Here is a 17,804-nt window from a genome sequence, read left to right as displayed (position 1 = left end):
GAACCACCTTCCCAACTTTCCAATCGTCTGGGAGGACTCCGAGATCTAGCGATTGGGTGAATATTTTTGACAGTATGATGGAAGAATATACACTTGTGTTTTTTAAAAATTTGGAGTTAATATTATCGACACCAGCACTGGATGATAGTTTAAGATTATCGATTATTCGAACAATGCCAATGGGATCAATTTCGAAATGTTCCATAGGCATGAAGCTGCACTGAGGTAATGAAAAAGGTAACATGTTACATGCACTGGAAAAAGATTTAACAAAAGCCGCGTTTAAAATTTCAGCACAGTCTTCACTAGGTATAACAGAATCATCCACCCTGATTGAGATTTCGTTCGAATTGTTATCACCAATAATGTTCCAGAACTGCTTAGGATTAGTAGACAACATATTCGGCAAAGTCTGATTAAAATACACAAGCTTCGCATCGTGAATAGCAGATTTGTAAGCCTCATACGCGTTCTGATAAGTCTCCCAACGTTTTGAACAGCCTGTTTCATTTGCAGAGCGAAACAATCTTTTCTTTTTATTAGAAAGCCTTTTTAGTGTCACATTAAACCAGGGTGAATGAGTGTATGATCTTATCGAACGGAGAGGAATGAATTTATCCGTGAGCAGCGCCACTTGATTCTTAAACAGGGTCCAGTTTTCCTGAATGGTGCGTTCAGAAAAGTTAATTATAAATACATCTAGAAAAAGGGCTAAGTGGTCATTAATAGCTTCAAAGTTCGCTTTGCTATAGTCGCGAATGCATTTAGTCACTTTAGAGGAGTTGTGCTTAGGAACCGTCAGAGATATGTATAATGAACTATGATCACTGACACCTGGTAAATGAGACACCAAAGAAACAAGATCCGGCGTATTAGTTAAAACAAGATCAAGGATATTGGCTGACGTAGCTGCGACTCGTGTGGGTTCAGTGACGAGTTGTAAAAGATTGAAATCAGCACACAAGCTTAAGAAATTGGAACACTCAGAGGAATGACAACTGAGAGAAGGGCACGTATCTGACCAATCAATATTCGGATAATTAAAATCGCCTAATAAAAATATCGGAGAATCTGGGAATCTTGCAGTAACCATATTTAGCGCATCATGTAAGTCATTGACAAAGCCAGTGGAACAGTTAGGTGGTCTATAACAAGCACAAAGTACAATTCGCCTATTTCCCGCGTGGAAGCAAACACAGATAAACTCAAGCTCAGTTACAATATTTACATAAAATGATTCAATTGTCTCGTTAATTCCAATCAATACTCCTCCCCCTGATCTATACTCCCTGTCGTATCGATAGATATTAAACTTTTTTTCGCAGGCAAATATTTCACTGTCACGGATTCGAGACGAAAGCCAAGTTTCTGTTAGTACTACGATATCAGATGATGAAGAGTCAATAATCGCACACAATTCATCACGCTTGTTCATGACACTTCTTACATTGGCGAAAAACATTGAAAGATTAGCAAATGATTGACAAGGCCTTTGCCGACTTTGCTTATTTATGGGTTGCTACGAGGAGCTAGCAGAAGGCACTGACTCAGCAGCCGCGCTATTATCAGGATTTGCGCGGCGTGGTACAAAACGATCACCAACTTCAATCACATTGTCACTGTCTGAGCAGTACATAAAAATCTTTTTATCAAGGTGAAGTTTATTGTACCGTAAGCTAAAGTACTTGTCCGGGCTTCTCGCCTTCGCAAATTCAATCAAAACCTTTCGCGCGTGACGCGTAGCTGGCGAAAAGTCCTCGCTGACAGACACACTGCTGCCCTTTAATTTTGATCTACCCACCAGCACGTTTTCTCGAAGCTTGTAAGACGCAAACTTAACGACTATTGGGCGACATTTTCCCGCGACAAAGGCGCCGAGTCTATGAGCCCGAGCTATGCCGTCTTCAGCAATCTGCATGTTAGCTTCCCGATGGAGCACCTCCCGTACTTTCTCTTGGGAGAGGGCCCATGTCTCAGATGGAGTGTCAACGATTCCATGGAAAATTAAGTTGTCCCGTCTCGACCTGTCCTCCATTTCATCCACTCGGGCGCGTAGGAGCGTATTTTCTTTCTTTGTGTCATTGGCGATCAGCTGTGCTACCCGCAGTTCATTCTGCCACTCGTCGGACATTAAGGCCTTGTTTTCAACCACAGTTAGTCTATTGTTTACTTCAACGAGTTGTTTTTCAATCGATTGTTGGTTGCTTTTTATCTCGTTAACGGATGCCATAAGACCATTCTGGCCCTCCTCAAACTTAAGGGTACGAGCATTCACTTCATGAAGAAGCTTCAGCATTTCGTCAAGCTGCTTGCCTTGGCTCTCAGTCCTAGGTCCCGGGTTGGACTCAATATCCCCGCTCAAAAGAAGAATCAAAGAACACAATGCATCAACACAGTCGGAAACACAAAGACACAATGCTTCCGGGCGAGGCAGCACTACGAGACACAAATAGTCGCTTTTCACTTTCGAATAGTAATTACGACTACCCACCTGCAGTATGAAAACGACAGGATTAGACGACGTCCGCATGGTTGAAAAGCTGCCTCGCCCACTGACGAATTCCGCGCCAAGCAGGGGGGCGGTTTGTGAAGATTCCGATGATGACGATGTCGATCCGGTGGCACGATGAAACGTAGGCGAAACCAGAAGAAATTCTTGGTGAGGCACGGAATGTCCACCGACTTCACTGGGGGCGGACACAATCTGCGTTTGCTGGTGTTGCTTGTATCCCTGTAATCCAGGCGGGCCGGTATAGTTCACTGACAGCGTGAACAAGGCGAAGATCTGCAGTATGAAAACGACAGGATTAGACGACGTCCGCATGGTTGAAAAGCTGCCTCGCCCACTGACGAATTCCGCGCCAAGCAGGGGGGCGGTTTGTGAAGATTCCGATGATGACGATGTCGATCCGGTGGCACGATGAAACGTAGGCGAAACCAGAAGAAATTCTTGGTGAGGCACGGAATGTCCACCGACTTCACTGGGGGCGGACACAATCTGCGTTTGCTGGTGTTGCTTGTATCCCTGTAATCCAGGCGGGCCGGTATAGTTCACTGACAGCGTGAACAAGGCGAAGATCTGCAGTATGAAAACGACAGGATTAGACGACGTCCGCATGGTTGAAAAGCTGCCTCGCCCACTCTTGCGGGATATTGTTTTTCATTCTGATTGTTCGTCGGCTTTTAGGCATTAGGGTAAACATAAAAGGGCGAGGTGTTGCCAAGCATCAACATCTAGTTATAAAATCCCCCTCTCTTCTTTTCCTCTTTTTCCCTTGCTTTCTGAACTACACCTAGTTCAAAATATTTTGATTTGCGAACTAATGTACACACAAAAAGACGTATTTCCCCTTTTTCTGAACGTGAATGTTAAATGCGGGATATTGTTTTTCATTCTGATTGTTCGTCGGCTTTTAGGCATTAGGGTAAACATAAAAGGGCGAGGTGTTGCCAAGCATCAACATCTAGTTATAAAATCCCCCTCTCTTCTTTTCCTCTTTTTCCCTTGCTTTCTGAACTACACCTCGTTCAAAATATTTTGATTTGCGAACTAATGTACACACAAAAAGACGTATTTCCCCTTTTTGTGAACGTGAATGTTAATTGCGGGATATTGTTTTTCATTCTGATTGTTCGTCGGCTTTTAGGCATTAGGGTAAACATAAAAGGGCGAGGTGTTGCCAAGCATCAACATCTAGTTGTAAAATCCCCCTCTCTTCTTTTCCTCTTTTTCCCTTGCTTTCTGAGCTACACCTCATTCAAAATATTTTGATTTGCGAACTAATGTACACACAAAAAGACGTATTTCCCCTTTTTGTGAACGTGAATGTTAATTCCGGGATATTGTTTTTCATTCTGATTGCTCGTCGGCTTTTAGGCATTAGGGTAAACATAAAAGGGCGATAGGTTGCCAAGCATCAATGTTTAGTTGTAAAATCGTAAATACACAAACATTGTGCTTACTTGTTAAACGTGATATACTGTAAACGACTAAATTTTCGCGGGGACCTAATTTTCGCGAATTTCGCGAACCGCCCACAATTCGCGAAAAATACGTCCCGCGAACAACTCGGGCAATATGTGAACACTACGGAAGCTACGCTCGAGTTGTGAAGATTAGAACCCGCGAATAATTTAAAATTTTCAGCTCTGGCCCGATTCGCGAAAATTCGAGCCCGCGAAAATTAAGTCGTTTACAGTATATTTCATCTATTTTAGATTTCCTCGAGGTCAAGTCGGTCCGGCACGTCGTCGTCCAGAACAACTTGGTATCCATTCACGCGGTCTTCAACTTCCTCACGAGCTGCTCCTGCGCCTGAAAACCCTTTACCAAACAACTCCAAGTCGCAGTCCAGCAGTTCTGACACCGACACCGACGCGAACCCATGTCCCGAGCTCGAATGCTGGCCCGGAGCGCGGTTCAAGTACGACCTCAAACTGGGAGATTACCAGAGAGACAATATCGCACCCGACATTCCTCTCGATAAATCTGTGCTTCCCAGGTTTCGTCCCTCGAGACAGTCAGAAGCCTGAAGCTTACCTACGTGCTTACATCCCGCCACCAAGTCCAACCGAGTAGAGACATGTTGAAAAATAATTGTGAAGAGAGATGGAGTTTTAGGGAACTATTTCGCCCACCTCCACAACGTTTTTCGCAGTGTTACGTAACTGGAACACACTCCTTGCGACCTCGATTTTCGGCAAGGTGTTCCTCCGCTCAGGTTTCTCCTCTCCCATCCTGCGAGGTTAACGTTAGAGGGAAGGAGGAAACCTGGAGAGAGGAAACTGACTGCTCGCGATATCCGCTAGAAAGAGGGGGATCAAAACCCCAACGGGTGTGGGGAAGGAAGGAGGAGAAAAAATTAAGGTAAACTGGCGAAAGTGTAAAGTCTGAAGTGTGCTTCGACGTTTTATAATGCTTGTCAAGATGATGCAAAGTTGGGTGTCTAACCAAGGGGCACCGATGTCGCAGGAAAATTGTTTTCACTGCCGTTGAATGACGCTTGTTCCTGCATTTCTGCTTCTCTTAGGGAGGGAGAAAAGCCTATCAGCAAGCAGCTGTCTCCCGCAATATTCAGGACTTTGACAAAACCCCTGGAAAAGATTTCGTCTCACAATCGATACGAAAAAAAAAAGATTGATATGTTTTCTGATCATTAATTTTGTATTTACTCTTTAAAAGACGTCGTCTAGAGGAAGTAGTTGCCTTAGCTACAGAAATCATACATACACAAACATATGGTACCAAATTGCCTCGAGACGGATTTAGAGTCAGTGAGTTCTTACTCTTTATTATTAGTTACTAAAATATTTATGTTATTCAAAATTTTACTACAACTTACTCTATTCGAACCCAGCTAGCCAACGTTAGCTGTTTGCGGTGTGATACTAGCCGTTTTCCACCCCGAAACGTTCAAATCGCGAATTAAATATTTAGGAGGAAATCCGAAGTATCTTCTAAGTTTCATATCACCTAAGGCACATATTTTAATATAAAAAAGAAAGCTTACAACGCAACTTTTACTATCGTTGAAATACTTAGAAAATTATAATTTCAAGTAATTTGAACAAGTGACTACAAGAAGTGATTTCTCCCGACGTCCGATGTTTTGGATGTCACTGTACCCCATATGGTCCTCTGCTTGCCGTTTGTATTTGTTGTTTTTTAAAAAGAACTGGAATCCACAGCTAGAATATTTTAGCTTGATGACTTACCAGCCCAAGCATGACAAACAAAATCAATTTTGAGGGTGTGAATTTCTGGCAGGGAATGACATACCACGCAAGAATAAATTGACTTCCAGCTGAATTGGAGCGCCACCCGCCACTTCTTAGCGACTGGTGACTGCTGGAAAAAATCCACCTGGTTTGGGATTATATCCCAGATTCTTGCGAATAATCGGTTCTCGGACTAGTCGACATTTTTTCAGGGCCCTTGAGCCGTCTAGAAACGCTTCATTTCAGATAGAAGTTAATTTGCTCTTGCGTCAGTAGCTCCACTTCGGCGACGTCCCCTTAAATCATTATATCAAATGACACCACGTACAGCCATTTTCATAGCAACAATATTTTCACAGAAAACTAAAACAAATATCGAGCACCCACTTTAAACACTTAAGAAGCGTCATGAATGCTTTAATATATTTTGAACCTTAGATGTAACAACGATGACGAGAAGGTTTGTTGTTTTCTCAAGTAGATCAGTGTTACTTGCATGTAAGGGATTATTTTGCTTAATGAAGCCATATTTTATTTATTGATCCCAAATAAGCAAACTATACATTTCCTTCACTTTATGTTTGATATCCTGTGTTCATAATATAGCAACGTTTCCAAAGATGCATAATCATTAGCCCTCAAAAATGTTATGACTGGTGGAATCGCCCCAGCGGGTCAGTCTTGTAGACATTTGTGTACATAAAAACAGTGCCTTATATGTTCATCCTAATTAATTATTACGATGCGTGTCAGCATTTTCCTTAAGAAAAGTAGCTGGTTAAAAGTCTGTGTGATTAAGCAATCGGGTGGTACTTCAGTGCCGCTTTCTTTCTATAAAATGTCAAAAAATTAACCACAAAAATAAATCCCATTCTACTTTTGCATTAGCTTAGCAAAAACATTTGCTCATCTTTTTTTTTTAAGTTATTATCTTACCGGAATTATTTTTAATATATCAATAGGTTCTATGTTTACTCCAAAATTTTGGTACATGTATTGGTTGCGCGCATATCACATGTTAACTCTCGTACCGTGTAAAGTTGACATTTCTCGCTCCTGTTGCCAGTACCACTGTGAATTAGTGTCACTAAGCTGCACCAACATTTTCCAGTGTTTAAAAGAGAGCTGGATCGTCCCTGTCATCAGATGGTAGTTAATGTCTGCAGATTCCCCTAATATATAGCCTCAAAATTGAGACACTACAAGGCATCTCATCTTTACTTTTGTCCTAGAGGCACACTTACGTTGACATAAACGAAAGGGTTATTCGCAGGGCCAGAAGATCACAAATTCTGGGCATTCGACTGAAGATATATAGTGGAGTTTGACCTATCATTTTAAGTCTCAAAGACCCTTGTCTCTCTTTGCTGCTGTGGTTTATTTTTTGTTGCCATGAGGTGGCTTACCTTTTGCTCTTAACGCACACACGTGTTCTTAAACTGGTTCATGTTGTGAAGGTACGTCTGTTGGTACGAGATGGCGTTTACCTTGTACAAATACTCCAGTGCTCTGAATTGAGTGTTATGTACCTGTACAAAGTTTCCAATGAAAGCAGGCTTAGAGGTTGATGGCAACAGTTTTGTCGGCTGTGTTCCGACGCGAATCTAAGTAGAGCGACAGTGACTCCAGATGAAAATGGTTCTCCTGAAAACCAACCTAAGAAGTCCTCACAGAAACCAGTCAAAAGTATCTAAGAAGCCAACGGTTGTGGCAGTTTCTTCTTTTTAATTTATGATTGGTCGATCAGGAGCACGGAAGCTATATGTCCGTCCTTTCTGCTTGCGGAATTGGTTACCATGAGGCACGTGGCTCAAGGTCGTTCCGGTGACATGCCGTTCCTGTTGATGCATTTTTTTTTTTTTTTTTTTTGTATGCGACCGATGCTATCGAATGTGGGAACCAACCTGAAAAGGTAAAGCCATCTTCTGGATGGCATGTTTGGGTCCGCATACTTAACAAAATGTAGATCGGGAATGGGGCATTATGAAATGTTCTGGTGTAGCTAGGTTTGCGGGAAAAAGTGCTGGGGCGATCTTTAGCACAGCCCATATCACCTGCTGATTATCTTCGCTTTTCATGTTCATTGCGTTTCCTCGGCAACACATATACCATTGAAAAAAATCATTAGTGTATACATGTGAAATATATGGCACGCTGGAGAACAAAAAATACGGAAGGAGCTTTGGGCCCTGCTTTTCCACCGCGCCAGGACAAAAGTGTTTTGAACTCGAGGAAAAAAAGCCATTCTACAAACTATTTTTATGTTGTAAAAGTGAAGTCACCAGATCACTGCATGATCGTCTCTTTTGCTGTTATCGATGCACTAGTCAAAGAGATTGTAATTCTTTTTGTTGTTTTTAATGTGAAACAAAGATGTTGCAATAAAGAATTGAAGCACTCAGTGCCAATGGCCCCTGTTTCAACACACAATATCTAATAAAGTTTGTTTGCGTTTATTATTTTACGTGTGTTGTTGTTTCAATAACGGACCGGTTGCTGTCTTTTACAATTTGCAACCGAAAGGTGGCGTTGACAATAGCTCCACCTGGCGCCAAATGGCGCCCCACGTTGGGCGCCATGTGGTAGGGTCGCTTTGCAGCATGCCCATCCTGGAGGAACAACACGAAGCCGGGGTTTTCATAACAAGAAACTACATTTATTAGAGTAACAGGAAAGGTTTGTTAGTATTTAGAGTATAACAATGCGGGGCATTTGACCTACACGTCTCCGTGCCCTCGGTCCGTCTTTCCCCGTTTGTGGGAATGTCCTTTTATAGGCTCTCGCGCCTATTCCTCATGTGCTGCTGTGCGCTTCGGACTGCGTCCTCTTTGGGCGGTCGGTAGCGGCCCCTGGGCGTTGTGGCAGACCCTCGCTCTCACAACTTCTTGCGTGAATTATATAAGATCCGTAATCCTGGCTATCGGTACAGCGAGAAGTTATCGAATGGGCGCTAAAGGAGCACATGTGTAAACAACAAACTGAAAATCACATTGACTTCCGAACATAACCAAACGATTACACACAATATCTTGAAAATGAAATAGCTGTGAATTATTATGGGTCTGAAACCTGAAATATTGTTTTGACAAAACATTATTTGCGATTAACATGCAGAAGCACCCCTGATATAAGCAAATGTTCGTGTTTTTTTTTTGTTTTTTTTTCTGTTGTGCTATTTTTTATATATAAATGTTTCTGTTATAAGCTTTCGCTACAACCGCACGATTGCCGTTTATACCGTGCAGTATTTATCTCCGGCGGTTCGTATACAGGCCTATTTTAATGATCTTGACACATGCCTTGTTCACATTTTTAATGATGACTCCATTCTGTTCAAGAGAAGCGTCGACCATCTGATATATTGCGTCATCAACAGGTTGAGTTCTGGATTTGCTCTGTTTCCTTTCACCTTCGTAAACCGACTTGGTGCTCTACCGTTTTAGGCTACTGGCTGTCGGTAAGCACTGCATATAAATAAAATAATTAAATATTGGGAAATTATTCGCAGGCCTGTTGCAGCCTTAAAACAGGACTGAAATGATACAATTATACTTGCAATTCATAGTTGCAATGTTGCTTGTTGTTGAAAAACAAATGTGGGCGGGAGTTGTGGTTCGCGATGTTGCAGCTAAAAATTGTCATCCTGCGAATCAGGCATAAAAAATTAGTGACAGCCTCCGGTTACAGAAAAAGAACATCAACTTTAGTGCACTGTTTACAACAAGCCGGTTAAACCCAGACACCCTTCCCTTCAACTTTACAATACCATGGAGCTCTACAATTACTTCGTGTCTCAATTACCATGTCGATGGCGCGCAGGCCGTCATTATGCTATATGGTACTTCGTCGATTGAACGTAAAGACGATCAGAACATAGCTTAGGTTTTCCGTACTACTCAATGCTGCACACAAGTTCACGCTGAAAAAATACAAAAACAATCTTCCTACAACGAGTATCCATGAATTGACCGGTCGTAGTAAAGGGCTTCCCTCACATACGACAATAATTCAACAGCGCCTAATTTGTTGGTGCACCTATGCACGTTCTTTAATGGATCGGGTCCGCAGGAAGCACGTGGAAACGAATATTGACACTTTCTCCCAGCTCGTTCAGTGCTGCCCCCGTCTAGACAACCCCGCTGTGTTGTCACAAACAGCAAGTTTCTACTTGTCTCTACCAAAAGAGCAAGGCCATGCCAGTTTTGCCTTTCAATTTTGTATCCACAACCCCGGTTGAAAGTACGCCTGAAGTGAAAATGTCACAGCAATGAATTTGAGTGAGAGTGATTAAGGATATACGCGGAATATATATTCAGTTTACATTTTCTTACGCATCTTTATTTCCTCGACCTCTTCCTGGTGCTGCAGAGGCAGTACTCATTTATCTAGAATGAAGAGCTAATTGGTGGACGCGAAGCAATATTGAAGCGTTACATTTTTATGACGTCCAGTGATGCGTTCCTCAGAGTCAGAAATAAACCCCCTTCCTTTTTTATATATTTAAAACGCGTTCCTGTTAGAAATTACGAACTAAACGTATAGCTAGATTTGCGTTACACTTTGGAATTTCAACTAATACGTAGAGCTGTAGGATCTGTGGATAACATACTAACAAGTGAGAGACTTCATATTATATTCTGTTGAACTAAATTTAAGGTATGCACGGAAAGGAAAGCGCACTCCTTACTGCTGCTATAATTAACAACTAAAACATCGCTGCACAGTGGACCAGCCCAAGAAACGACCGCTACTAAACCTACTAACGCGATGGCAGGGGCGGATCCGGGGGGGAAGGGGGGGGGGGGGGGGGCGACGGGGCGGCCGCCCCCCTCAAACGAAGTCGGCCCCCCCCCCCCTTTCCCCTTCTCGGAGGGCAATTTGACATGGGTGGACCCTCCACTGCGCACGATAGAATGGGAGAATAGCATCTTTACAAATTTTCCGGCCCCCCTCCCCCCAATACGGAGTTCTGGATCCCCCCCCTGCGCGATGGGCATAGAAATACAACTAAACATAAAAAACAGAACCTTGTTTTCAGAGAAGATCAGTTAAACTGCGCAGGATTACATCTTGAGAGCATCGCAGTATGACTTTTAATCAATTAACAGAACAGCAGATGCAATTTATGCATTCCGGTTAACAGATATATGAACCATTCGTACACTCTCAAGAAAAAAGGGTGTAAAAGGGTGTATCGTTACACCCTTTGTCCCATATAATACACCCCAAAACTTCATTTCGACGTACAGAGCCCTATAGTCGAAAAGATGGCCCCAACGTTTACGAGGGGGTTTGAGTACGGTGCGATATAACTTTTTAAATAGGGAATTGTAGTAGACCGTCTTTCTCCTCCGCTACGGTATCCCTGAAGAAAACGCCGCAGCTGCGCATGCGCGCCGACAGCCTTATCTGCATAGTTCAAGGTCTTGTGGCGGATTACGGAGCGCTATCCGGGTGCTTAGCGGGCTGCGGAAACGGTCTACTACAATTCCCCAATAGCTAAAGTACGTATCAAAGACCACATAAAGAAAACACCGAGTTTTTACAGTAAAGCCAAAGAAACCCCGATTATTTTTTTTTTAGTCAGTAACACGTACGTTAACTATTTTAATAAGTTGTACCACACGGCTATCAAGCCCCTCGTATAATTTGGGGCCGCCTGTCCGACTGTAGGGCGCTGTACGTCGAAGTGAAGTTTTGGGGTGTATGTATGGGACAAATGGTGTAACGATACACCCTTTTACACACTTTTTTCTTGAGTGTGTAGTCGCCTTCGAAAGCCAGTGAGTCCTGCCGCAAGTATTAGTCACTTCGTCGAATACCAGGATGACGTAACTCACGCCTTATTCCTGGGTTCCATCGCCCCTATCTATTTCAATCGAAATGTGCATCGCACCGGGGAGTGGTCGGGTTATCACCACTGCATCACTCACGTTAAATACTCCAGGTTTGCAGTCGCACAGCACGGGCTAACTTGTTCCTCGGAGCGATGAACCAGCGCAGTCTTTTCAATGGAAATGTAATCTTTCGCTGCGTATTCAATCATAGCTCTAATCTGCTTTCATTTCAGAAACGTAGCGAGAATAGCAACAAGTTGTTTTAACAGTATTCAATCGGACTGCTCCGCAAGGAAGAAAGAATTCAACCTATTTTTATAGTTACAGTTGAATTCATGTTATCGTATACAAACGCATTCCAAAGATACTAACTCCCCTGACCGAGCGATATATTCGCGCCCCTGTGAACGACTAACTGAGACGTAGAATACGCAAGAAGGGATTGTTTCTTAAACGGCATAAAGTAAAACGGCAAAACAAAATCAACGCGCAAATAAAAAATCTCCTAGTACGCGGCCTTAAAAATATGTCTAGCACTCGGACGCTGTTCACTAAACTTTAGCGCATCTGGTCTCATCAAGTCGCCTATTGAGGCAGACTAAGTTCAGACTGTTCAGACTAAGTTCAGGCAGACTAAGTAAAGGCAGTTCATGCAGACTAAGTTCAGACAAGAGACAAGTCGCCTGTTGCGGCAAACTGAGTTCCGGCTGTATAAACATACACACAACCTTGAACATGGTGAAAAATCGCGCACAAAGAGACGAGGACAAACGAGGAAGGAACACAGAACACAGACAGGCGCGCACTCACAACTCTGGTGTATTAAGTGAAGAAAAGAAAGATGAAGCACGATTCATGACAGGCACCAGGGGGTAAATTGTTCAGTCGCAGTCAACGTTACTAAACCACTCAGTTGGAAAACTGCCGTAGAAACTGCTCTGAAAAGGTGTCCCCGATCTGTCCTCGAGCACCGAGCTAATGGCGAACACAACGCCTCCGTTTCTCCATCAGCGGCCACTCGAGGAACTGCACGTGACGTGTATTTTGGCTTTAATCGGCCATTTTAGCGCCGAAACAGATACAGCGGACGAGGTTCCAGGGGTGCCACCGCCGTCTTCCCAGCGGACGCGCCGCGTCTTACTACCCAAGTTAAAATGCACGTAGGTCGGGACGCGCTACCTGAAAGCACCGCTGAGGCGTGGTTGTATGAAAACAATATTAATTGTGCCGCAAAACCTTGCAAACTAAAGATTTTAAAAACATCACGCGCCCTTCATATTGTACTAAACTCCAATAAATTTCATACAAAAAGAGTCTTTCCGTTTGTTTTTACGCAAAACCATGCTTTCTAAAAGCTCAAGGTGACCACAGTACAGACAAATGATAAGGAGTGGCGCTGTTGTCCTATTTAGCTCGGTCTCAGTGGACGCCAGCGGCCCAGGTTTCGACGGCGAGTTTCCCAACTGAGTATTTTAGTAAAGTTGGTCGCAGTCAAATCTTCGCAAGAAGGCAACTTCTTTTTTGCTCAAAGCTACCGACGGCTGACTAACGCAGCGACCGGCCAGGTTCAAGATGGGGAGCGGAGACCATTACATTCCCACTCTATTGCGGGCAAAGGGTGTTCAATTCCATTCCCATTCCATTCCTCCTGGCGCTGCCGGCATTCCATTCCCATTTCATTCCGGGGTCGCGAAATAGCGGAATGACTCCGGAATCGTCCCAATCCCGGAGTGGCAACTCTGCAACACTGCATGAATATATATATATATATATGTATATATATATATATAGAGAGAGAGAGAGAGAGAGAGAGAAACGTAGCGCAGGATGACGAAAAGTATATACGGAAGAAAACGCACCTGAGACGGTTGTTGGAGTTTTTAAAGCATATTATTGGTAAAGTTGGTCGACGTTTCGGCCTGAGACAGGCCTTCTTCAAGACTGGTTGCCAAAATCGGTCACAGACAGTGTTGCGGAGTTGCCGCTCCGGAGATGAAATGATTCCGGAATCATTCCGTATTTTCGCGACCCGGGAATGGAAGGGAAATGGAATGGCGGCGACGTTGAGGGATATGGAATGGGAATGGAATTAGATGCCTTTTGCCCGGAATGAAATGGGAATGGAATGGGGCCCGGTTCTTTATATTGTTTATTCATTTAATATATGTATATATATATATATATATATATATATATATATATATATATATATATATATATATATATATATATATATATATATTACGTTTAGCTGTACCGTGCTCCAAACTGCTTGAACATATCATATCAAAACATCTCTCAGTTATCTAGATAGCAATGGTTTCTTTTATCATTCGCAGCACGGGTTCAGAAAGGGCCTTTCTACTACAACCCAGCTGATCGAAACTGTTCACGAGCTAGCCCAAACAATTAAGCATCGCGGTCAGACTGACATAGTATTCTTAGACTTCGCTAAGGCATTTGATAAAGTGTCTCATCAGAAGTTATTACTAAAACTGAAATTTTTTTTTAAAAACACAAGCATAACACAATGGTTTCGTTCTTATCCATCTTCTCGAGTGCAGTTTGTTGAGGCCGGTGGTCGTACATCAAGTTTTGCTCCAGTCCTGTCTGGACTCTGGGGTGCCTCAGGGAAGTGTTTTGGGTCCGCTGTTATTTTTAATCTTTATAAATGACCTCCACATTGTAATTAACGTGCCAATACGATTGTTCGCAGATGACTGCGTGATATACAATGAAATTAGAACACCCGATGATCATGCCGAATTATATAGAAATCTACAAAATATTAACAAATGGTGTCAAGATTGGCAAATGGTTTTAAATCCAGGAAAATCAGTCTTTATGAGAGTTACGAGGAAAAAACAATTTCTGAGGCACGACTACTGTATCAACGAGCATGAACTCGCAAGGGTAACTGAGCACAAGTACTTAGGCTTAACATTCACTTCAGATTTACGTTGGAATGCTCATATGGACATAGTGTCTGCAAAAGCCAATAGATCGCTATGGTACCTAAGAAGAAACTTGTCGTATGCCTCACCGGAAGTAAAAAACCTCGCCTATAAGACCCTTGTTAGGCCAGTCATAGAGTACGCCAAAATAGCGTGGGATCCACATACCATCACAAATGCATTTAAATTAGAAAAAGTTCAGCGCTTAGCTGCTAGGTTCATATATAACAAATACCGGCGCGATCATTCTCCTACTGAGCTCTGTCAAATGGCTAATCTTCCAACCCTCGAGTCTAGGACGCCTTTTGAAAGATAAAAATTTATTTTCTTAATTATTAATGAATATGTAAAGATAAACAAAGATAATTATTTCCAAGTTCTTAAAGACGAAAAATTAAGGCACCGGCATAGTCTATACATAAGAGAATATTCTGTGAAAAACGATTGCTTTAAATTTAGTTTTATCCCAAGAGCTGTCAGGGAAGGGAACAAACTGCCGAATGAAACGGTGACATCATCATCCATTACGACCTTCCCTCACTGCATTGAAAACGTTTTGATATGTGCGAGTAACTGAATGAGTATCGTGTGTATCGTCTTGATTACGTGCCAGCGCGGGAAGTTATCAATGAAGTGTCCGCATTTTTTATGAAACCAAGCGAAATGCGAGAACTGTGTGTATTTACATCTTGTATCTTTTTTTCTTTTTATCGTTTTTACCTTCCACTCCCGTAATGGCCCTGTGATAGTGCTAACAGTATCAATAAATAAATAAATAAATAAATACTTGTTCATCCCACCGGGACGTCATATGATCAGTGTTGACAGGGGCGCCCTTATTGGACGGGGAGGTGGTGATGTTTTGATGAAATTTATTTAGAGGTCGAAGACTTTTCGCATCAATCCTCAGAAGGACAGGATGCCAGGGAAGGGACCGCGGTCAATCCTTGATGTAACGTTTTTTGAACCCACTGAATATTCCTCTTCGTCCGGAGCCACTACCTTTAAGGCTAAGCCTGCGGGAAAGTAATTTCAAAACCAATGAATGGGCCCAGTGTCTCCATTCCTAGGAGTTGAAAGGAATCGAATTAGCGAAAACTATAATTCCTCGGAATCTAATGGGAATGGAATGGGAGTGCCCATTCCGCAACACTGGACACAGAGGTGTTTTCGCTTTCCACACCCGAGTCGCGTCACGTGTCAGATAACGTGTAAAATTGCCCCCCCCTCCCCCGCCCCCTCGCCCCCCCCCCCCCCCCCCCCCCCCCCAAAAAAAAGAAAGAAAAAAGAGCGCCGCGCTTGGCCGCAGCGGACGTCGCCAGCCATCGTAGCCAACGAAAGGCCGCATCAGATTTCGCGACCCCAGGAACGGAGCGCGTCGAGTGCGGAAGACGCATCACGTTCACACAGTTCGATCGGCCCAGAAGGCCAGCATTGCACGCCGCGAAAAGACGTAAAAATAAAAAAAGAGGAATGCAATAAGCGCACACAGTAAATCAACGCCAAAACGCATAAACAAACCCCCGCAAAAAAACAAGAAAAAAAGAAAAAACACACACAAATTTGACAGTGTTAACCACAGTTTGGATGGAACGGCGCGGATGAACGGTCACACTCACATGCACACAAAAGGAGACAGACTCGCAGCGCTGACTTACAACTCAGTCCTATATTTCTTCTTCCTCAAATCTTCAACTTCCTCAAATCTTCAACTTCTTCACCTTTGCCGTTAATGAGAACCATTTAAATTTTTACACACCAGAGACCAAATAGACAATACACATTAATAAATAACTAATAATTAAATAGAAAAAAGACAACGAAATAAATAATAATAAAAAATTAAATTAAAAATTAAATTTACAAATTTCTCATCACTTTTAGTGCTTTGATGATATCTCTAGATAATACAATTCTTTCTTTGACAAAGCTAAGGATGATACACTAACACATTGTTTGTCCAACATTGCTGTTTTTTTAGCTTCGATGATCTCTCGTGTCAGCTGATTACCACTTCTGGCAAGGACAGTGCAGTTACTCTGGTCCGCTGAACACCCGTAATCCCGGCAATGTATTCCTAGATTCCCTGGTATTACTCTGTTTATGTTGTAATGATGCTCTCGTAACCGGTCACTGAAACACCTCCCGGCCTGGCCGACATACTGTTTTCCGCATGAGAGGGGAATGGCATACACCACCCCTTCAGAGCATGGAACAAAATGGGAGTGATGCTTTTTTATACAACCTTATAAGGCTCAATCGGAAGAAGAATTCACTTTCTTACATAAACTAGAGAGCTTGCATGGAGCAGAAAATACTACGTTAACGTTAACGCGGTTGCCTATCTTTTTAAGACCATGAGAAATATGGTGAACATAAGGCACAACCGCCGGCCTTTGGTTACCATCCCTCTTCATACATTGGATTAAATCGGGATTTTTGATTTTCTGAAGCAGTTTTTCTGCGACAGATATTACTAATAGGGTACCCCCTTGATAGTAGCCTAGCTATCTGTGCGTCAAAGCTGGTTTTTACAGTATGCGGGCATGACTTTGTGATGGCCTTTTTAAGGCATAGGTTTACTACACCCCTCTTAACTAAATTGGAGTGGGTCGATTGATAATGGAGGAGTGGCTTTTTCCCCCTCGGAACGTATGTCCAACAAGTATGATGAGAAAGAAAACAGTCTGAGGTCTAAGAACCTTAAGGACTCTTCAACCGGAAGTTCATGGGTTATGTCCAAAGGATCCAAAGAGTTCTTAAATATCGGGAGGACATTGGACACAGTATTTGAAATGTCGTTGCCATCAGGTGCCAAGAAAATAAAAAAAATCATCTACGTAGCGGAACACTTTAACAAATTTTGAAGTGTCCAAACGCCTTTGTAGGATGTTGTTCTGCTGTGCTAGGTATAGGTCACTAAGACGAGGCGCAATGCAGGATCCAATGCAAACACCTTTCGTTTGTCGGTAGATGTGTCCATCCCAAATGGGGAAAGTAGATTTCAAGTAGACTGTAAACACTTCAAGAAAACCGCTTTGGGACATTCTTGAAGCATTTTGGAAGGCTATAATGCCGAAAGAGTCAATGCAGGTTTCAATGCACATTAAAAGTCTTTCTTGGGGTATAGCATAATACAAGTCCTTGATGTCAATGGTGAAGGCCTGTAAGTCATTGTTGTTTTGTTCATTTAAAAACTAATGACTTCTTCTGAGTTGTTTAACAAGAAAGGGTCGTCAACTGTCAGCCAGTCGAGCTTCTCTTGTAAAAATAAGGCAACAGTCTTCTGCCAGTT

General features: G+C 42.7%; 1 protein-coding gene across 1 annotated transcript in view; it reads left to right on the top strand.

Moving 5' to 3' along the window:
- Positions 1–8,181, top strand: part of LOC8050608 — a 212,791-nt gene extending 204,610 nt beyond the window's left edge. Inside the window, exon 29 of the mRNA XM_040215189.3 lies at positions 4,219–8,181. Coding sequence (XP_040071123.1) covers positions 4,219–4,533 — 315 coding nt within the window. The 3' untranslated portion in view covers positions 4,534–8,181. The remainder of the gene's footprint in view (positions 1–4,218) is intronic.
- The last annotated feature ends 9,623 nt before the right edge of the window (positions 8,182–17,804 follow it).

Source organism: Ixodes scapularis, unplaced genomic scaffold, assembly GCF_016920785.2.
Source record: "Ixodes scapularis isolate PalLabHiFi unplaced genomic scaffold, ASM1692078v2 PGA_scaffold5__190_contigs__length_132052651, whole genome shotgun sequence".
Classification (NCBI taxonomy): domain Eukaryota; kingdom Metazoa; phylum Arthropoda; class Arachnida; order Ixodida; family Ixodidae; genus Ixodes; species Ixodes scapularis.
This window is presented reverse-complemented; position numbering and strand designations above follow the sequence as displayed.